The sequence below is a fragment of the Cnephaeus nilssonii genome (assembly GCF_951640355.1).
Source record: "Cnephaeus nilssonii genome assembly, chromosome: 14".
Taxonomy (NCBI): domain Eukaryota; kingdom Metazoa; phylum Chordata; class Mammalia; order Chiroptera; family Vespertilionidae; genus Cnephaeus; species Cnephaeus nilssonii.
Window position 1 is genome coordinate 49,483,993 of NC_137085.1, and position 23,984 is coordinate 49,507,976.

General features: G+C 35.0%; 1 protein-coding gene across 4 annotated transcripts in view; it reads right to left on the bottom strand.

Moving 5' to 3' along the window:
- The window catches only part of BRD10 (bromodomain containing 10), a 79,944-nt gene that overhangs the window by 49,407 nt on the left and 6,553 nt on the right, over positions 1-23,984 (bottom strand). For 3 of the 4 annotated variants that reach the window (XM_079790587.1, XM_079790588.1, XM_079790586.1), the window contains exons 2-3: positions 18,365-18,565; positions 615-2,032 (exon numbers count right to left, since the gene is read on the bottom strand). In XM_079790587.1, the coding sequence (XP_079646713.1) occupies positions 615-2,032; positions 18,365-18,565 (1,619 nt within the window). The remainder of the gene's footprint in view (positions 1-614; positions 2,033-18,364; positions 18,566-23,984) is intronic. The other variant, XM_079790589.1, reaches the window with a different exon arrangement.

Below are 23,984 nucleotides of genomic sequence, written 5' to 3' on the forward strand. Positions count from 1 at the left end.
AATACATTATTTAAATTAGGTATAAGACAAACTTACAAATTCTGTTATAAAAACATGATTCATGTCTTATTAGTTGATATAGCTCTTTCTTTATATTTCACAACATTTTTCTGTATATGCAAATAAAAACTGAAAACAGTGCTGAAAAATATATGATGTGGGGGAAAACTGAGACCCAGAAAGATAATCTGGCCTGCCTTGGTTTAAGAAGCTAGTTGCTATGAACTTTAGTCCTGGGAATGCAATCTCCTGATACCAGTGCCTTTTCCACTGCACTGTAACTGCCCTTACCCAGGGGAAAAAAACACTTCTCATCAGTGATGGAAAGTATCACTTATGGAGAAATTGGTCCATAGAAATGTAAACACATAATGTCCAAAGACTGTCAGATGAAAATTAAATTCAAATGTATTGCCCCAGTATTTTGTTGTTATTGTTGTTGTTAATAATAAAACCTCTTCTGCTCTGGGTTTTAATCATGGGGAATAATATAAAACTTGACCCTTACATATGCATGCAAACACGCATACATGCATGTTCATTTCATTCTGTTAAGATGCCTAAGAACTTGAAGTATGCATAAATGTAATTCTCACCCATTTGTGTTAGCTTACCAGATTTGTGCTTCTTGTGTTTTGCTTTCTTTTTGATGATCAATAACTTATTCTGGATCTCAGGTTTGTAAGACTTGAATGCAAGAGAATGAAGACCTTCACGCTTTCTCTGTAAGTTTTCATTCAAAGCGTCTTTTAATTTCTTTTTTTTCTTTTTCTTCTTTTTTGCCCTCATTTTAGTTAGCTTGAGTTTCTTGTGGCTCTGCAGTGACTGCTCTAATAGAATATCCCTTACAACTTTGGGGCAGCTAATTTCTGCGTGATCATTGTGACTTCCATTTACATGTATTTGGCAAGATTTCAGAGCATTTTCTTTTAATGGACTGGGTTCAGGCTTTACTCTAGAAGCTTCACCAAATCTTTCGTGATTTTCTATAAACCTTATTTCACCTGGACTAAGAGGCTCTCCAAAGCCAGTAACTTCACCTGGACTTCCTGGTTTCTCTAAATTTTCTTTACAGCAATCAGTTTTCTTAATTTCGCAGGGTCTGCGAATTCTAATTTCACAGTTGGATTTCACTTCCATTTCAACAGAGATGTCATGATTATCCAAGTTCATTTTAGCATGGCAGCAAGTTGGATCCAAATTAATTTCTTTCTCTTTTTTGAAGGCAGAGGGCAGGCCTTCTCTACCACACCTATGTTCTCCATTACTTGTACTAAAATAGTCACACTTCAATTTCTCCAGTTTAATCCGAGGTACTCTTTGTATTTTAATGGGTGGAATTGGAAATTCTGGGGCCTGAAAAGGTCTCTGCTTATAAATCCGTACATCTGCACCACAGAACTGTGGAAAATGTACATAAGCATTCTCCAAATAATCGTAACCAAGTATAACTTCCCTGCATTCATGAATAGGCTGTCCAAGTACAGCATCTTGAACTTCTTTTTGTGTTTCATACACAAAATCACAAAGACCCTTAAGTAACCACACTTTTTGGTGGAAAGGTAGTTCGTGAAAAGGTTTTTCTTCCAATGGATTAACTTCTCCAAGAACTTTAAAAAACTGAGGACACAACCCAAGTTTCTCAGCACAGTTATTGGGATTTTCAGTCTGCCCTACAGCAGTGTACCACTGGTGTACTTTCTGTCTCAGTGCTGCCTCCCAGGTCCTGTAAGGCAAAGTAGGTCTTCGATGTAAGGTAGGTCTGCGATGAGGAGGACTTAATAGAGAAGTCATTATTTTAGATAAAAAAGCATTACACTGAGGCATCAGAAGACAGCGTTCCAATTCGTAGAAGACTATTTCTGGCAAGTTTAGAATTTGCTGGGCTAAGCAAAGGAAATGCCCAATAGCTGGAATTTCCCACATGGTTTCCATACAAGTTGGAGCTGCTTGAGCTAGAAGTCTTCTTTCCCATTCTTCTATTTCCTTTTGACTAGCTTCTTCTGCCTCTTTTCTCTCCTGCTCCCGAAGCCTAAAGGAAATTTAACAAAATATACTATTATTGTTTAAAGTAGAAGATGCCATAAAATAACAAATTTTGTCATATTTATCTTCAGTCAACAAGGCAACTGGCTGGTCCAGTTTACAGTATCAGTACAAAGTGTTCCATTGCCTATACCATTTTTTTTTTTCAGATGAAGAAATACACATTTAACTTGATCATGAGTTTTCTTGATAGAGGATTATCACTGACAATATTGCCACTCAAAGTAAAACTCTTATAATGTGCATCAACTTTAAAATAAATGAAAAAAAATTTAAAGCATGTTTTCTAAACAAAAAAAGTTTAGTGCTTTCTAGAAGTAATGTGACATCATAAAGGAGTTGTAAAGATGTTTATATCCTTTGAGCCCATAATTCCATTTCTAAAAAGTTATATTAAGAAAATAACTCAGTACAAGCAAAAAGTTATATGTCAATGTTAATCAGAGTTTTATCATATAATATATTATGTCATAAGTATATTATATCATATCATATAAAGAAGTTGCATTACACAACTAGAAAATAAACTGGCTATATTATGTAGCCTTAAAATTAGAATTATGAATATGACATATAAACACAAAAGTATCAGAACACAACAGAGTACTTAACAAACAATAGCAATAATAAAAATATGCATACATTGGACAAGGACATTATAGCATTTCAAAAATAAATGACTCCTAGATTGATTATGGGTGTTTTTTTCCCCTTAAAAAAATTTCTTTACTGACACTGCTACAAAATATTATTTAAAAATTTTAAATTATTTGAAAAGATAGATGTAAATCTTTTTGATATTGTATTAGGCAATGTGTTCTTAGACATAACACCAAAAGCACAAGCAATAAAAGAAAAAATAAAGGTGACATCATCAAAACTAAAAGCTTTTGTATTGTGAAAAGACAACCCACAGGAGAAAATTTTTGTAAATCATATATCTAATAAGAGATTTGCATTTAGAAAATATAAGGAACACTTACAACTCAATAGTAAAAAGATAAATAACTGGATTAAAAAAAGGGCAAAGGATCTCAACAGACATTTCTCCAAAGGTATACAAAAGAACAATAAGCACATGAAAAGATGCTCAACATTGTTATCCATTAGAGAAATATACATCAAAACCACAATAAGATACCAATTCATACCCATCAAGATGACTATAAGAAGAGAGATAAGTACTGGTAAAAAGGTAGAGAAATTGGAAACTTTATACACTGTAAAGGGCTCAGCTGCTTTGGAAAACAGTGTAGCAGTTCCTCAGGTGTTTAAGATTACCATGTGATCCAGCAATTCTACTTCTAGGTTTATACCCAAAAGAAATGAAAAGTTATGTCCACACAAAATCCTGTATGTAAATGTTCATAGTAGCATTATTCATAATAGCCTGAGTGTCTGTCAACACAAAATGTCTATCAACTCTTGAATGGATAAATAAAATGTGGTATATCCACACAATGAAATATTATTTGGCAATAAAGCAAATGAAGTGCTGATACATGCTACTGAACATGGATTAACCTTGAAAATATGATACTAAGTGAAAGAAGACATCCACAAAGACCACATATTGTGTAACTCCATTTATATGAAATGTCCAGAAGTCTATAGAGACAGAAAGTAGATTAGTAGTTTCCTAGGATTAGGGAAGTCAGGGATAATGGAGAGTGACAGTTAACAATCTTTCTTTGTAGAGTGATGAAATGTTTTAAAATTGATTTAAGTGATGACTGCACAACTTTGTGCATATACTAAGAATAACTGATTTTTACACTTTAAATAGGTAAATTGTATGGTGTATAAATTTTATTTCAAGAAAGCTGTGTAAGATAATATGGAGTTTTTTTTTGGGGGGGGGGGAATAGGATACAACAACAAATGAAGGAAAATATAATAATTTATCTTATTCTTGATTTTTGAAAAGCGAGAATGCTTCCTCTAGAAATGATGTATGAAAACACTGATATGTGACTAATTCTTGCAATTTGACATCTATATTAATAAAAGGGTAATATGCTAATTAGATGGACCGGCCATCTTCTGGACGTCCAACCTCCTTCTGGACAAAGCCATGGTGGTGGGGGCTGAGGCAGAGGCAGTTAGGGGCAATCAGACTGGCAGGCAGGCAGGTGAGCCGTTAGGAGCCAGCGGTCCCATATTGCGAGAGGGATGTCCGACTGCCAGTTTAGGACATCCCCCAAGGGGTCCCTGATTGGAGAGGGTGCAGGCTGGGCTGACGGACGTTTCCCCCCCCCCCTCCCGTGCACGTATTTCATGCATCGGGCTACTAGTTTACATATATGATTACATCTGAACACCCAAACAATGCTACATTTAATAAAATTTAATTTTCTTCAAATGTACTTAAATTTTGAAGAGTTTTAACTTCTCACTGTGAATGGGGGTTAGTTAAGGTGGGCTGGCAGAATCAAGTTTCCGTGATACAAAGCTGGAACTCCAAAAGCCCACATAATCAGTAGAAAAATATAATAGAAATATCAGTCTCTTCCCCTGTCCCCAATTAGGGGACTGCAAGGAAAATTGTCTTCACAATAGAAGTGGTAAATGGAAGGAAACAAAATTTCTCTTAAGAATTTATGCCTGGCCAGCATGGCTCAGTGGTTGAGTGTCGACTTATGAACCAGAAGGTCACAGTTCGATTCTGGACAGGGCACATGCCTGGGTTGTGGGCTCAATCCTCAGTGTGGGATGTGCAGGAGGCAGCCAATCAATGATTCTCTTGCATCATTGATGTCTCTCTCTCTCTTTCTCTCCCTCTCTCCCTCCCTCTCCTTTCCTCTCTAAAACCAATAAAAACATATTTTTAAAAAAGAATTTATAACCATAGTTTACTCTCATGTGGATTTTTTGCCCACATTCACATTTTCAGGGTGCTCAGAAAAACATCACACTAAAAAATGAGTTTAATGTGGTCTCATTCCAAAACTGTTGTCAGCTATTTGACCAGGAAAAAAATATTAAATCTCTTAAGGAAATACAACTTAGTTCTAGATCTTCAAAAACTCCTACTGATACAGTCACAAGAAACAAGTTCATAATCAAAGATACATAATATCAAAGGAAACAAGATACTGTGAGGACAGGAAAAAACATGTATATATGGCCCATCAAAAACTTTAGATATAGAAATTACAGGACATGGAAAATAAAATGTTTAGTACAAAGAAATTTAAAACATGGGTAAAGTAGAAGAGATTATTAAAAACAACAAAGCAGTTTGAAAAAGAACTAAAGAGAACATGTAGATATAAAAAATATAAAAATTAGTTCTGGCCCGGTGGCACAGTTTGGTCCTGTGCACCAAAAGGTTGTGGGTTCAATTCCCAGTTGGGTGCATCTTGGAGGCAACTGATAGATGTCTCTCTCTGTGTGTGTGTGTGTGTGTGTGTGTGTGTGTGTGTCTCAAAAAAAGAAAAGAAAAAGAAAAAAATCAATAAAAATATATCCTGGGGTGAGAATTTTAAAAATATACAAAAATTAAAAGAAAAAGATTTACAGTTATCTCCTCAACAGCAATAATTAAAGCCAGCACAGACAATGGAATATCTTCAATGAACTTAAAAAATAACTACTGCCTGGCCGGTGTGGCTCAGTGATTGAGCATTGATTGACCTACAAACCAGGAGGTCACGGTTAGATTCCCAGCACATACCTGGGTTTCGGACTTGAACCCAAGTAGGGGATATGCAGGAGGCAGCTAATCAATGAATCTCTCTCTCCCTCTCTGAAATCAATAGAAGTATTTAAAAAAATAAATAAAAAGTTTTAAAAAATAACTATCAATGTAAATTTTCACTGAGAACAAAAACATTTTCCAAAAATGAAGACCAAAAAAAAAGATACTTTTCAGTCAAAAACTCAACATCTATGATAAAAGGAACCCCAGCTAAAGGAAATTCTAAGGGACATACATAAGATAGAAGGACAGTAATCCTTTCCTGAAGATCAGAGATGAGAAAAGAGCAAAAAACTGGTAACAGGTTAGTAATAGGCTGATCTATACAGATACGGCATAAATAATGATAAAAATGTTTTGTGGAGTTTTCAAAAAAGACAAGAAAAAATTAAAATACATTATAATAATAGCAAATAAGCTGGGCAAAAAAATTATTAGAGTTAAATGTTCCAAGATCCTTGTATTAAACAGGAAGAAGGTAAAAATACTAATTTTAGGCTTTGATAAGTTAATAATAAATGTGAAAATTTCTAGGGTAGCTACTAAAATAACAGATTTTATAGCACTAAAAATAGTAGAGATGGAAATATTGAAAAAAAGAATAATCAAAAGTGGTAGGATGCATCCAAAGTAGTATGTTGAGGGAATTTATAGATTAAAATGTATATTTAGTTAAAAGGAAAAGTTGAAAACCAAATATATGTGATTTTTAAAAGGGAAAAAATAACTAGAAAAAGAACAGCAAATCAAATCCCCAAAGCTGGAAAGATGAAAATAAAAAGCAGAAATCAATGAGCTAGAAAACAAACATAGGATAGAAAAATAAAATAATCAAACCCAAAAGTTGGTTCTTTAAGAACATTAATAAAAACAATAGCCCTATAGCAATATTGCTCAACACACACACACACACACACACACACACACACACACACGCACACAACAAAAATGAAAATATGCATGTCCTATAGATCCTATAGGTATAAATGTATAGGATGATATTATAAGCAACTTTTGCCAAGAGACAATTTAAATGAAATACACAACTTTTATAGAAAACAAAATTAACAAAACTGACACAAAAAGAATGAAAATAAAATTAATTCTGTATTTATTAAAGAAACAATATAACTTTAAAACTTTCCCCTATAGAAAAATTGGTGTCTTAAAGCTTAACTTCACTACAAGAATTCACCTCAAAATTCTCAGTTAATTAAATTATTAGGAACAAAATATAAAAGATATGTTAAAAAAGTAAATGAGGGAATTAAAATAATAAATAACAAGAAATTATCAGAAAACTTCAAAGAACTCACTTTTGGATTTGAATTTGGCATTGGCAGATTTGAAAAAGAAAAAAAAGAAATTTTTAGATGTTAAAAAAAAAAACAACACAAAAATAAAATACTCAGTGTATAGGTTATCAGGGGTCCTCAAACTTTTTAAACAGGGGGCCAGTTCACTGACCCTCAGACCATTGGAAGGCCGGACTATAGTTTTAAAAAAAACTATGAACAAATTCCTATGCACACTGCACATATCTTATTTTGAAGTAAAAAAACACCCGCATGTGGCCCGCGGGCTGTGGTTTGAGGACGCCTGGGTTACATAGCTGATTACGCACAGGAAAAGAAGGCAGGGCCAAAGAAATTTCAAAGACTTCAGTTTCAAGAAGCAAAGATATAGAATATAAAAAAGATATATAAAGACAGAAGGACAAATTAAAATCCAACAAGCAAGCAATTGGAGCTCCAGAAAATAATACATAAGAAGGGTTGACAAAGAACTTGTATGCAAGCATATTAGCATAACCAATGGACACAGACACTGGGGTGGTGGGGGCTTGCCCAGGGTGGGAATGGCTGGGGCGGGGGGGGGGGGGGTGTCAATTGGGAGAAAAGGAGACATATGTAAAACTTCAGACAAAAAAAAAAGGGTTAAAAGGGGGTGATGATACCAACATTTGAAGAGATAATAGATGAGAATTTTCCAAAATTGGTGAAGGACACAAATCCTCAATTCAGGAAGCCCAAGAAAATAAACTGAGAAAGCTATATTTAGGCACATTACAATCCTATATAATAAAAGGCTAATATGCAAATCGACTGAATGGCGGGACGACCGAATGCTATGACACGCACTGACCACCAGAGGGTAGATGCTCAAAGCAGGAGCTGCCGCCTGGTGGTCAGTGTGCTCCCAGAGGGGGAGCGCCACTTGGCCAGAAGCCGGGCTCATGGCTGGCGGGCGCAGCCATGGTGACAGGAGCCTCTCCTGCCTCTGCGGCAGTGCTAAGGATGTCCAACTGCTGGCTTAGGCCCACTTCCCAGTGGGCCTAAGCCATCAGTCAGACATCCCCCGAGGGCTCCCAGGCTGCGAGAGGGCACAGGCTGGACTGAGGGACACCCCCCCCCCCAAGTGCATGATTTTTGTGTACCAGGCTTCTAGTAAAACAATAAAATATCAAAGATTAAAAAAAACTCTTACTCTTAGAGAGGAAAAAATTACATTTACAGAAATGACAAAAAGGTAGAGAAATTTTTCAGTAGCAACAAAATAAACCAGAAGCAATAACTAGCATTCATGGATGAGGACATTTCCAATCAAACAAAAAACAGAACTGATTCTAACTAAAGTAACAACTTCTAAAGTGTCTTCTGATACCCAAGATGAAATAACCAGGAATCAGATTTACTTTCCCATCTGAACCAACAACAACAACAAAAACCTGAAAAAATAGATAAAACAGTGGTTTTCAAAAACCTAAAAATCAAGCAAAGGATAGTGATTCTCTGAGAGAAACAGGTGAACCTAACAACTGCTGCAGCTGATTGAGAGAACTTCCAGGCCATGACATAGGGAGGGAAAACCCAGGAGAGCCCACCAGACTTCTTGAGTTGAGAAGGAGCCAACAGTCCATATCTACACCAAGGCAGCTAGGGTCTGCAGAACACAGTACCAAACAATAAGAGAGCTGCATAAAGTGAGGACACCAAAGATGTACAGATGGTCCCTCTTGAATATTCACCATATTGATTAGTACATGCATGTAAAGAAACAACCCAAGGCTAAAGGGGGGGGGGGGGGACACACACACCCAAAATATTAGAAAACATAGTATTTATTCCCACCAGCCATACTGGAAAAACCTCATAATGCATAGGACACTGGGTAAAATAGGAAAGTTGTGCCTTGATAGCAAAGAATAATTTAGTCCTAGACTGAACAGAGCATTCTCTGGACCTAAGTAACAAATTATAAAAGATGCAAAATGATCCAACTGTTTATAAGTAACAACTACATTTCAGAAAAAATCTCAAGAAAGTTTATAGGAATATAAAAATACCTGGCACCCATCAATATAACACTCACAACATTTGGCATCCAAACCAAAACTACCAGGCATACAATGAAGCAGAAACTCATGACCTATAATGAGGAGAAAAACCAATCAATGAAAACTGACCCAGAAAAGAAACAAATGCTAGATTAGCAAATAAAGTAGTCATTGAAAATAATCCATATGGTCAAAAAGTTAAGTAGAGACTTGTAAGATATAAAATAGACCCAAATCAAACTTTAGATATGAAAACTAAAATGAAAATATACTGAATGGGACTACTGGCAAATTAGGTGTGGCAGAAAAAAACGTTAGTGAACTTGAAGACAGTAATAGAAACTATAGTTTATACTTCAGGAAAAAAAAAAATCACAGGATGAAGTTCTAAGATGCAAAAAGGATTGGAGAACAAATCAATTATTAATCATGTGAGTAAAAAACATTATAAAAAGACAGCAATAATTGCCTAGTTTGGGGGTAAAAATTAGACAGCCAAATTATTAATCAACAATATGTAAGACAGATAAGGAAGAAGAGATCATAATTAAGAATAGAAATTGAGCATGTAAGTTCCAAATTTAAAGAGAACTCAATCTTCATTTTCTACAGATGAATATCAATAGATAATGCCAAAATGAAAAATGAAGAAACAGCAATATAAGCATGCACTGTATTTAGAAATGTGGAAATAATTACTAGAAGAAATGGCTAAAAGTTAAAAGTGGATATTTCTAAGTCATATACTTGAGGTGAGTTGAAGTGAGGCTACCGCCTTTCATTAGAGGCCTTTGAGGATACAAAATGATAAAAGCATGCACACCACTTTTTAAGAGTTTACAAAATACAAGGGGGGAAAAAAGGAGGCATATGTACTATTATTTATAATACTTCAAACAATAAAAAAAAAGGGCAAAAAGAAAGAGTTTACAAAATATACATAGGAGCCTTAATTCAAAATAATCCATTAATTTAGGAACTAATGTAATGTATGCAAATTAATGGCATGAAAAGGGAAAGCAATACATGTATTTACATTTTCTAAAGTGAATAATATATAATACTGTATTTTAGAAAAAAAAACCCAACCATTCAGATTAAAAGTTCTGTCAAGCTTCTTTCATAGGTGTCAACAAAAGAATCTTGTCTGGTTCATTAAAGCAAAAAAGGAATTTATTTAAAGATTAGTAGAGAGCTTACTTAAAGGATCAGAGAGCCAAATTTACAGAAGATATGAAGATGTCAATTCCAACCACACTTTGGAAGCTTCTCCAGGAAATACTAGACTACCACCACTTGGCACCTCTGATACTAGAAAACTAGAACAATCAAAAGTTCCCACCACCACCTGTGCCAAAAAAATAAACTCCCCTGCCCAAGACTGCCACCTCATGTTGCTCCTGTGCAATATCAAGTGTGAAGTATATGACTGGATACATTCCTCTATCTTAGTTGTGAATATAAGAATATAAATTTTCTAGCTTCTTTGGGAAGTCAGGACTTATAACATAGGATATTACCAAAATGTAGGGAAGATGTTAAAAAATGCTGGGTGGTCCACAAATGATGAATGTTTACTTCATTAAGTCACTGTTATTTAATGTTACAGAGAATTTAAAAATAAATCAATAATAAGTCATAGTTTTATTTCACAAAAAATTTTGTTTTAAATCGTGATTTCCAAATCAATAAAATACCAATTAAGTTTATACAAATATATGAAACAAGAGCATTAAAAACACACACACTATTTCACCTGGTAAACCAAGTAATTTTGCAAAAAAGAATGGTGAACAGATCCAATATTTTTAATACAGCTAAAGTAGACATTACTGATCAAACTGCTACCTAGTAATTTCATATTCCACATTAAAAGAAATTTACTTCATGAGAGCTAACTTTAGATTATAACCAAATTTTTTAAAACTAAAGTATTATATACTTCCCTGCTTATTAAACAAGGCATATAAAATGTAATTTAATTTTCTGTAATGGCTCAGGATGCAGTGTTTTCATAAGAAGCTTAAAGACTATTTCAGCAACTATAAATTAACTAGCCCTTTCAGTTCATTTTCCCAGAACTCTGACTTGTAGTGTTGCTATCTCCTAATTCAATAGTGCCTCTCTATACCTATCAGCCTCAAGAATGCCAGCTGTCCTATATGCATTTACCAGAACATGGCAAGACTAACAAGCCATATTCAGTATTTATTCCTCTTTGTTCAACACACACCATCTGCCATCTCCTTTGCATTGGTTTCCAATGCTGTCCAAATAAAGACAGCAATAAAGGAATGCCAGGATTTTTGCAATCTGATATTTAAAAAAAATTACTGTCCTGGCTGGTGTGGCTCAGCGGTGGAGCGTCAGCCCAAGCATTGGAGGGTTGCAGATTCGATTCCAGACAAGGGCATGTAGCTGGTTTCCAGGTTCATTCCCCAGTCCCATTTGGGGCTGGGTGTGTGTGGGAGGCAACCAATGGATGTGTCTCTCTCACATAGAAGTTTCTCTCTCTCTTTCTTCCCTTCCCTCCCTTCCACTCTCTCTAGAAATCAATGGGGGAACGGGGGGCGGGGGGGGGGGGGGCTGGGGGGGACGGGGAGAATGTCCTCGGGTGAGGATTAACAAAACAAACAAAAGCAACCACATTATTTTATGGCATATATTGTACAAAAAGGGGAAAAAATATAAAAATTAAAATACAGAATGGGGATTCCCTTCCTTTAACTGGAACAGATCACAAATCACAGACCTAATAGTTGGACTTAAAATATCTTTTTTTTTTTAATTTACTTTTATGTTTGTATGTGCCCAGGTGATCAGCTAAAAATAATCAAATGCCCATCACACAACTAAAGTATTACCACATTAAAATATGTATTAGAATTGTTCAGCTTGCTGCCAACTTGAATATAAAAGTTGTTTTAACCTAATTAGGATGGAAATTTTATCTTCACACATCTTATATCAAAGGTTTTAATTTTCTTTTTTAAAGCCTATGCCCAAGGCTAAGGCACAACTACAGTAATCAAATAATCTTTGCAACCTTTTCCAACATGACCTTTCCTTATAATGATTTCAAAGTCCCTTTCTAGACCTAATTTTACACTATCAATAATCTCTGCTAGTCTGACTAACTCTTGGAAGGGTATTAGATTGACAGAATTGATATGATAGAATTCCAGGTATCATGATAGATGGTAAGGAAATTGTACATACGGAGGGAGGCTTTGTTTAGCAGTCCCAAGTCTTATACCACATGTTGCTACCTAAATGTCACATTTTCCTTCTGAGGACTACAAAGAAATCTTAGGATAGGTTCAAAAGACATTTCAAAAAGTCTGCCTGTCACACTATCTATAGGGCATATTACAAATTTTAATACTTCTTATATTTTCAATTATAAAAGAAAAGCATCCTTATTTTAGGAAATTTAGAAAACACAGGTTAAAAGAAAAGTCCCACCATTCTTGATACATTTCACATGGGTTTTTATGTGAACTCTGAATTTAGATGCACATAAAGTTAGCCATCTCTTGGCACTGAAGAGAGGGAAAGACGGCCACTATAGCTAGGATATCAAAAATGAGGGAAAGAAATGGATGAGGTTAGACAGATAAGCTGAGGCCCCAAAGTGAAAGGTCTTATATTCAGCCACTAAACTTTTTGTGTGTGCAGTTGTCCCATGAACAACAAGGTTTGCATGGGTCCACTTACAAGCAAATTTTTTTTAATACATATATTGGAAAGTTTTCTGGAGATTTTCTTACCACTATGAAGTGATCATATAAATCAGGGGTCCTCAAACTTTTTAAACAGGGGGCCAGTTCACTGTCCCTCAGACCGTTGGAGGGCCGGACGATAGCTTAAAAAAAAAAACTATGAACAAATTCTTATGCACACTGCTAAGTCGGCTGCTAAGCAGGACAGACAGCGGCGGCAAAAACACCTGGCGGGCCAGATAAATGTCCTAGGCAGGCCGCATAAATGTCCTCGGCGGGCCGCATGTGGCCCGCGGGCCGTAGTTTGAGGACTCCTGATATAAATTATATTAAGGAACCATAAAAATCATATTGCTGCTTCTTCGTTATCAATATATGAATCATAATACCTATAAATAAATATGAATTTCTTTTTCACACTCTTCATTTTTGATGTCTAGTGTTAGGCATACATATAACATCTACAGTGTTTTGTATCATGTAAGACAATAATAATGTAGGTACTGAAAAACAATTCACCTTATGAACAGACTATGTAAACTTATATCGATAAGGACAGTTAACAGTATTGTAAATGTATTTTCCCTTCCTTATGATTTCCTTTTCTCTAGCTTACTGTATTGCAAGATACAGTATATATTACATATAACATAAAATATGTGTTATTTATGTTATTAGTAAGGCTTCTGGACAACAGTAGATTATTCGTTGTTAAGCTTTGGGGGAGTCAAAAGTTGTACTTGGATTTTTGATTGTGTGTGGGGTCAGCGCCTCTAACCCCCATGTTGCTCAAGGGTCAACTGTACTTGCTTTGTTCTGGGGAGATAGTAGGCAATGGGATAGATAAGGGGGTTCTCGGGAGATAGTAGGCGATGGGATCGATAAGGGACATGATCAAACTTGCATTTGGAAAAGTTCATTCTATCTTTTATGTGAAAAATAGACTGGAAAGAGGCAAGCAGAACCACTTAAATTGATTAAGAGAAAATAATAGTAGTCTAAAGGAGAGATGAAGATTCTGGATGGAGGCAGAGGAGATAGAGGGAAGTGGGCAGATTCAAGAGAGACTTAGAAAATAAAATTGTCATGATATGGGGATGACTTCGATTTCTATATGAAGGAAAAGAAGTGTCATGGGTGAATCCCAAGTTCCTAACTTGCATTTTCCAAAAGAAAAATCAATGGTGCCATTCTCCAAGATAGTGAGCATTACAGACTAAATTTTAGAAGAAAAAAAATCATGTTTTCATAGTTACTTTTAGATGTAAGCAATTTGAAGATATTTATACCAAGTATCTTGTTTGCATTTAGATTTATGCTCTCCCCATCACTGTATAGTTTATCTATATCATCCATCAATAGGTAACCTCATCAGAGGAGTATTTATTTCAATGGCTCCCTCTGTGAGGTTGCCTTTAGCTGTGTCCTTCAAAAGAAGGTATCATCTCAATACAGTCTCTTCTTTGTAACTCTCTCCTGAGTACCAGTTACACTAATAAAGATAATCAATACATGCACACATAAACTCAAAGGCGCATTATAATTAAACTGCTGAAAACTAGTAATAAAGATAAAATCTTATCTTTTTTTAAAACTATGTATGGTAAAAAACATGCCATGCTTAAAGTGCTGATAGGAAAAAAAAATACAACCAAAAATATACCCTTCCCCCAAAAAGAAAACCTGTCAACACAAAATAAAAGCTCAGAATTCATCACTAAGAAACTTATAAGAAATGTTAAAGAAAATTCTTTAGGCAGTAGAAAAATGACACCAGAGAGTATCATGGGAAGGGTAAATGTATGGATAAATATAAAATACTTTTTTCTTAAATTTCTTCAAAAGATTAACTATTTAAAGCATACACACTAACAGTGTATTGGGGTTTATAACACAGGTAGAAGTAAAATGTATGACAACAATAGCACAAAGGATGGGAAGAGGTAAAAAGTAGTATACTGTGAAGTGGTACATAACATTTGAACTTAACTGTGTAAGTTAGGCACATTTTATAAACCCTAGAGAAGCCACTAAAAAATAATTTTCAAAACAATAAGCCAATAGTGAAGTTAACATGCAATATTTTAAAATGTGAGAAATATTATCAGGGATTAAAAAGGGACACTCATAAGAAAAAAGCCAATCCATCAAAAAAATATAAGAATCATAAATATGTATGTATCCAATACCAGAGTTTCAAATTATATGAAGTAAAATCTTTCAAAGTCAAAGAAGAAATAGACAAAAGTATTTTGATTTTCACTATACTAAGCTCACTTGTATTTCTATATATTGGCAACAAAAATTATAAATTGAAATTTAAAAGTAATTTACAATTACATAAAAAACATGAAATATGTAGGGGTAAAGTTAACCAAATATATGGAAAATATGAAAAAAAAGTGGAAAATGTGTACAACACTGAAAACTACAAAATACTTCTAAGAGAAATTAAAATTAAACAATTATCCAGAAACTGATCGATAACATCCAAACTCAATCAATATTCCCTTAGGCTTCTGTTTTTATGTAAGAATTAACAATATGATTCTAAAATCACACAGAAAAGCAAAGAACCTAGTAGAGCCTAACAATTTTGAAAAAGCAAACAAACGAAAAAAAAAATCAGAAAATAAAACACAAAGTTGGAAGACTCATTTACCAAATTTCAAGGCAGAATAGTTTTTTTCAACTAATGATACTGGAACAACTGTTTATCTGGAAGAAAAATAAACTTTTATCCTTACCTCAAATCACCCACAAAAATTAATTTCAAATGGATCACAGGCCTAACCATAAAATATAAAACTTCAGAAATTTCTGGGGAGAAAAAGGAGAAAATCTTCATAATCTTGGGTAAGCTAAGATTTCTTAGGTCACCAAAAGCACCAAATATTTTTAAAAATTGAACTCAAAGTTAATATTTTCTCTTCCTCAAAAAAACACTGAAAATGAAAAGGCAGGCTACAGACTGGGAGAAAATATTTGCAATGCATATATATATGACAAAGTATATAAAAGAATAGTTAAAATTCAATAATAAAATTCATGGGAATCAGGATAATGGTTTCTTTGGGCAACAGAGAAAAAATATTGGGGAGCTTGATTATAACTATGCTTAATTTCTTTAAAAACTGCTGGGAAGTGAGTATATGGGCCTTTATTATAATTTTATTTTATTCTTTACTCCATGCATAAAATACATAAAAGAAAGAGTAAACACTATACCCAAAGAGAGAGCTTAATTTATATTATTCTATTAAATTATCATAGTTACTAAGACACTTAAAGAAGGATTTTTCCCCAGGTCTTATACACCAATGACACACACAAATATATATAAAACTGAAGAAAAGAAAAAGATTCAGTCATATTTCTAGTTTCCTACTAATCCTTCCTACTTGAATGTTTAAATGTTTCCATCATAACTTCAAACTTATTAAAACAATTGAAGATCGTTGATCTTTTCCCACACCATGGATTCAAGCTTTTCTTTGTTCTTTGCTGGTTCCACCACTTTACAAGTTACAAGGATAGCATATTGCTTAAGAGCATAAGCTCTACAGCCAAACTGCCTATGGTCATATGTTGCCCATAGCTCAAGCATTGCCTGACTTTAAATTACTTAATCTCTTTGTGCCTCAGAATAAATGTTGAATATGTAAGGTTCTTAGGGCTAAACCTGCCAAATAGTCATTCTCAATATGTGTTAATCACTCTTTTTAAAATCTTCCTATTGCTAATGTCTTTATTGCAATTATGTCTTGATTCATCTTTGTTTCTTCCTTAGTTCCCCTATATCAAGAAAGGTACTAAGCCCTGTTGATTGTTCCTAGAACAATATGACCTCTCCCTATTTCTGGACATCAATAGTGGAGGTCTAAAATACTACAGCCTCCTCCCTACAAGTCTTGCTATTTAATTTCTTGCCATTCCAATCTACTCACACTATTGGGTTCCAAATTAATCACTAATATAAAAGTATTAGAGGCCCGGTACATGATATTCATGCACTGGGAGGCGGGGTTGGGGGGGCCCTCAGCCCAGCCTACCACCCTCTTGTAGTCCAGGAGCCCTTGGGGGATGTTCGACTAACAGCTTAGGCCCACTCCCTGCCTAAGCCAGCAGTCAGACAACCTTAGCGCTGCCACAGAGGTGGGAGAGGCTCCCGCCACTGCCACTGCCACTGCGCTCGCCAGCCATGAGCCCGGCTTCTGGCTGAGTGGCGCTCCCCCTGTGGGAGCACACTGACCACCAGGGGGTAGCTCCTGTGTTTAGCGTCTGCCCCCTGGCGGTCAGTGTGCATCACAGCGACTGTTTGTTCAGCTGTTTGGTCAATTTACATATTACCCTTTTATTATATAGGATGGTGGTGGAAAGCCTCCAGGTTAAGTGTTAATCCTACAAATATCAAAGCGAGCTACATTTATTACTATGAGAGGAGCAACAATATATTATAAATTGGCCTAGCTGGCATGGCTCAGTGGTTGAGCATTGACCTATGAACCAGGAGGTCACAGTTCGATTCCTGGTCAGGGCACATGCCCAGGTTGTGGGCTCGACTGCCAGTAGGAGGTGTGCAGGAGGCAGCCGATCAATGATTCTCTCTCATCATTCATGTTTCTATCTCTCTATCTCTCTCTCCCATCCTCTCTGAAATCAATGAAAATATTTTTAAAAAATATTATCAACTGCCTTTGAGTAGAATTAGCAGTTCCCTATTATATCAGCAATCACTCCTAACATAGTTTGAGACTTGATTTAGTATAAAAATCACCAATCTTTTTGAATACTCACTTACCTCTTTGGGCCCTAGTCTCTTTTGTTATAAGTAAAATGTTTATAAATGCCATCAGTCTATGCTCCCAGATCCTAGAAGATAACACTGATTGAGCACAACATTCTTTCCTGATGAGCCCAAAATAATCATAGTTATCAAGGAAATTAATACCAATGGAGGAACTGGCAGAGGTGAAACCTATGTGTCATTTTGAACTACATAATCTCTGGAGTTTCTCCTAATTTTAAAGGTCTTTGAATCTATTCTAAGCTACAGAAATCTATATAAAAGTCCCCTAATTTAAAATTAATAATTAATTTGAAATAAAATCTAGAAAGCATTCTGAAATCTTTTATAAAAATTATATTTGGTCCGCTGGAGGTCACTGTTCGATTCCTGGTCAGGGCAGATGCCCGGGTTGTGGGCTACATCCCCAGTGTGGGGCATGCAGGAAGCATCCAATCAATGATTCTCTCTCATCATTGATATTTCTCTCTCTCTCTCCCCCTTCTTCTCTGAAATCAATAAGAATATCTTTTTAAAAAATTATTTTTGTATTGCTTCAAAATAATTTGGTTTAAAACTTAAAATTGTCTTTCAAAACAAATTTCATTGTGATATTTCACTATAAATTCATACTTTGGTGGCAATGCATTTTGGAACACTATTAAAATGAGCCCAGAAATTTGATATGGGCACACAGAAGTTACACAACTACTCTTCGAAAGTAGTTCCTGGAAATTTGAATAACATGAACTTAATTTTTTTTTAACATTTACCTTTTTTCTTCTTTTGCTCTCAGCTGTTCTTCCTGTCTCAAAACTTGAACCATTATAGATTCAAAAACTCCACTTGTCAAGCCCACCAAACTTCGCGGTGTTGACCGACGCCTTGTTGAAGTACATGCAGTTCCCTTCTCATCCTCCAATCCATAATAGCCTCTAGATGTAACTGCTATCGTTGTCTTTTCTCTCAAGTGCCTTGGAGAAGAATAAGTCAATTCACAAGGTCAAAATTCCTGAGTAAGCAATAAGCCCCCTTAACCAGCATCTTAAGCATTCCTTTTGCTAACTACATAAAAAGTATTTAGTAAAATTAACTATGCTCCAGATCATTTTATCCTCCCTATGTAATTTTAAATTTTCCTTACTCAGCTCATAAAATCACTGAGTGATAGCTCCTTCCCTACGTTAAAAAAAGACACATAACTGAAGTATTAAAGACAGTTATTAAAGCACTACATCTTTAAAGAAAAAAGTTTACTGTGAGCAAACTTAAAATGTACCTTATCTTTATATCTCTTCATATATTTCATTCTATCAATCATTGGTGTGGAAAAATGTACAATAGAAAAAGACTTTGGGAGAGAAAATTTATGATATATAAACACTTTGAAGAAATTATAAACAAATGAATCATTAAAATATATAGTTTTAAGTTGTATTACAATGTAATTATAAATTTGGAAATCTTCTGACTAAACTATAAGAATATAATAATTCCTCTTCAATCTCACCACAAATGTTTCCCTGCTCTATAATATTTTATTAATTACACTAAGATACTGACCTAATTTTAAAGAAACTGATGTGAAAAAGTTTCTCAGCAATTTGCTTAATTGTCCATAAATTCTCTTAATGAATTTGAAATAACTGATTAAAACCATTCACACTGGAAAAAGAAACATTAAATTAAACAAAGTTTTTAAGTCTAGACTAAAAAGATTTCTGAATTTGTATCTATATGTGTTAACTGTAAAAAGTATAAGAGGGGAAAAAATCTGCTCTTCTACCTTTGTAAAGAATGCCAGAGCCTCTGAAGGTTTTGTATATGCTGTTGTTACTACAATGGCAAAATCAAGTCACTACTCAAAAGTAAGCATTCAATATCCTAGAGAAGAATTTATATACATTCAAAGTTGATCCTGTAGTCATATTTCCTTGCTTTCCTATAGGCTTCAATATAAAATAGGCTAAAAGTTCACCAAAACATAAGCCTTTATGGCATGTAATACAATTAAACTCCTGTCCATCTTGGACTATATTTACAGTGTTTTGTTTCTCTAAGTTAGAAAAACTTAACAACATTCTTAGTCTTAGGCCATCTAGGTCCCACAAATGGTATAGCTGCAAGATTCTACTGAACTATGGCACTATTATGAGTTTTCTCTGTTATAAGAAGATAATATTTTAACTAATTCAGCTTTAGGTAGGGAATGAACTTTTAAACTAGCTTTCTAGTAATTCTGAAGAATTTAGGTTAAACTATGCATACTTTTCAGGCTATGATTCTTTTATGTACAATAGCATTACATCTGTATGCTGAATTGATATACTTGGGTTCATTTTAGTATAGAGTTTTTACTGGGGAACTAACTACGTCTGTAATTTTAATCACTTCCTCATCAATACTAATAGAGAGAACATTAATAAACAATATTACACTGAAACATAATAACTTCTCAGAGGTCACAGTGTATGTAGAGCATTGGAGATAAGGAGAGTTGAGGGAAATAGTAAGTCACATGGGTAAATTGTTGTGTAAAAAAGTCAGAAATTCAATTGTATCCTTTAACTTCAGTCTTATAAGTAAAGATGAAATTAATAAATTACTTTTTTAACAGTATTTTCTCAGAACAAAGACCAAAAAGAAATTAATATCCTTTATTATTTATCAGAAATAAAAACTTATAAGCTTTGATACTTATTCATAATTAAAAAACAAAACTATGTTTCTCTCATAGCAACAAATAAAGATTAAATACTGACATTACTCAGTGTTGGAGCAGGTTCTAAGGAAAGAAAAATTCTCATACAACATTAGTGGATGTGTAAAATTGGCACAGTGTTTTTGAAAGTCAATTTGATAATAATCATTAAGATTTAACATGCACATACTCTTTTACCTGTCATGCTTCTAATAATGTACCATATATATATATATATACATATATATATATACACACACACACATATATATATACATATATATATACATATATATATCTGCAACTATAAGCAACACACACACACACAGAATATTATTTAAAGAACTTGAAAACATAAACGTCCTTTGATACAAGATAAATTAACTAAAATAACGTACCCACAATATGAAATAGCACCCATCCATTATAGAAATTGCATAAGTCTATTTATGCTCACTGTAAAAGATGTCCACATTACTCTGCTGAATATAAAAAAGCAGTTTCTAAACAAAATATATTTTTTAACCCAAAAGAAATTACATACAAGTGTATATGTAAACATACATATGGCACTGAGTAGTGTGTACATGCACGAGTTCAAATTCTCACCTAGACTATTGCAATCTCTCCATGACAGGTCTCCTGGCTTCTGCTCTAATCTCCTTACAGTCTATTCTGCATGTAGCAACCCAGGTAATCCTTTTAAAAGGAAATCAGATCATGTCATTCCCTGCCCTGTCTCCTCCAAAGCCTTCCAGTTACACTTAAAATATAATCCAAAGTTCTGATGGCCTATAAGATCTAGTATGATATGGCCCTCATCTACTTTTCCAGCCCTCATTTTCTACCACTTTGCCCTTAGGTCTTTCTGCCCTGGCTATCAAAGTCTCCTTGTTATTCTCAGTCACACCAACATCAACTTTGCACCCGATCTTCATCCTGGAAGGCCTTCTTCCCCAGATATTTGTATGGTTAGGCATTGTCACTTCATTCATTTGTCTGTTCAAATGCCAGCATATCTGAGAGGACTTCTTTGACTACTATAACTAGGATCCCCCGTCACTCTCTATTTTTCCCTTCATATTACTTGTCACTACATTGCATTATATAATTACTTAAAATAAGCTTAATCTCACATTATAAGTATCTAGGTGAACAGTGAGACACACCAACAGCACAGTGGAGAGAGGTAAAAAATAGATCCAAGTACAGAGGGCCAGGATGAGGCACTGGGGATGAGCCACTGGGACCACTCTTGAGGCGAGCAACCAGGAGCACATGAGATGAGGCACAGCCAGCAAGCATTGGGGCCCTGTTGTGAGGTGTGGGGCAAGGCCAAATGGGGACTCAGGGGACACCAGGTGAGCAGTGAGGGGCATATGAGGTGAGAGGGGGGTAGGAAACAAAAAGAAAAGAAAAAGATCCAAATACAACAGGAATTTGATGTACTAAAAATGGTAAATAATAAAGAAACGTGATGCTGTGACCACTGGCTGAACATGAGAAAAAAGTAAAGCTGAATTTCAACCTCACTCCTTAACCAAAACAAATTTCAGACAGATCCATTCCTTTGTTCATTCATTCACTTATTCCTTCATTCAATATTCATTTAGGTGTACACATACACACTTATAGGCAAGATTCCTGTCCTCATTAAGCTTACATGCTAGTAAAAAAAATATACAAAAAGCAAACAAATAGGTACATAAGTTCTAATTATAAACTTATAATTATAGGTAGTCAAGAATAATTTCTCTGAGGTAGTGATAGGAGGAGGAGCCACCATAACAAAAACAAATGAACAAACAAAAAACCTTTGGTGATAGTGTTCTATGTAAAAGAAAGAACAAGTATAAAGGTCCTCAGTTGAGAAATGGCTTGGCAGGTATGTAAAGAACAGCAAGCCAAACTCCTTTCTATAACTCATAAATGCCACTGAAGTGCTTTAAGCAGAGTGCTGATTTCTCTTAATGTACATATTTCAAAGTTCACTCTGGCTGCTGGTTAAAAAACAGACTATAGGAGAAAAAAGCAGAAGCAGGAAAACAAGACAGGAAACTACAGCAGTATTCCAGGCAAGAGATAATGATTCCATACTTCAGTGATAATGGAAAAAATAGACAAGATTTAAAATACAGTTTAGAGGAAGAAAACTCTGAACTGGTCCATATGCTTAATATGGAAAGTAAGTGAAAAGGTCTCAGATAGTTTTTTGCCCAGAGCAACTTGGTAGACAGTGGGATCATTTACTCAGAAGGTAAGAATAGGCTTAGAAAAGCAAAACAAAACAACAAAGTTCAGTTTTGAATACGCTTAAAATTTGAGATGGCTATTAGATACCCAATTGAATAAAAGAAACTAGTAACCACAGTATTCTCTTGATAGTAGGAGGCCAAGGGGCTGGTGAGAAAGGGACACATTTTTATTGCATTACCTCTTGTACTATTTAATTTTTGCCACTAGATGTACATATTTTTTCAATTAATAAACAATTAATAAACACTAAGCACTAGATTGCTAAATAAGTCCATGTATAATAGTTACACTTCAATTATATCCTTTAGATTTTCACAATAGTTGTATTTTATATGCATAATAATTTTAATATTTTATACTACAAATATTGTTAATCCTACCACCACAGGTATCCAAATGCTCCCTTCTCCCTGAAATCATTTATAATCTTCTTCTCCCCAGCCTCTCTCTCAGGTAGAAAAGTTCCTTTCTCTCAATCCCCACAGCTCTTGTTCATAAGCAGGATAGCACACTGGTTAAGAACCTGGGCTCTGGAGCCATACAATCTAGATTCAATTCCAGGTCCTGCCACTAACTAGTTTGGCAATTAATCTTTGTGCTTCATTTCTTCATTTGTAAAGCAGGTTGTGTAAATCATTAATCACCTCAAGGGTTGTGGAGATTAACTAATTTAATATAGGTAAGGCCCCAAAGTGACACAAAGGCACTTCATAAAATAAAGGTTAAAACTATTACTTAAAAAAATGTAATTTCAAACTTTCTGCTGGGCTTTTGTATACTAAAGGCAGCCAAGACAGGCTCTGCCTCTACTCCTTGCTCTACATTGGCAAATTATGAGTTTTGTTGAAAAGGTTAGTCATAAAACATACTAATGAGAGTATCGGGAAGCTAGCTAACTTGTGTGATTAGAAACATTAAAATATATTTTAATCTATATTCTTACTATACATTTTACAAACTCATCATGATATAACTTCAACCTACTTCTTAATGACTTAGGCTAATTTTTAGTGAAAGTGGTCTGTTGAACACAGCAAAAGATAGCTAATCCACATGGCAAAAATTAGAATTTTAGAAAAAAACAACACACACACACACAAAAATACCAGCCCTGGCTGGGGTGACTCCATTGGTTGAGCATCATCCTGTGCACCAAAGTGTCACTGGTTAGATTCCTGGTCAGGACACATGCCCGGGTTGCCAGTTCAGCCCCCCACAGGGTGCCATACAGGAGGCAATGAACATCTCACACATTGATGTTCTCTCTCTACCCCCTCCTCCTAAAATCAATAAAGACATATTACAAACAAAAAACCCAGCCCTGGCCTGTGTGGTTCAGTGGGTTAGAACATTGTCCCATACACCGAAAAGGTCATGGGTTTGATTCCCAATCAGGGCACATACCTAAGTTGTGGGGTCAGTCCCCAGTTGGGGCA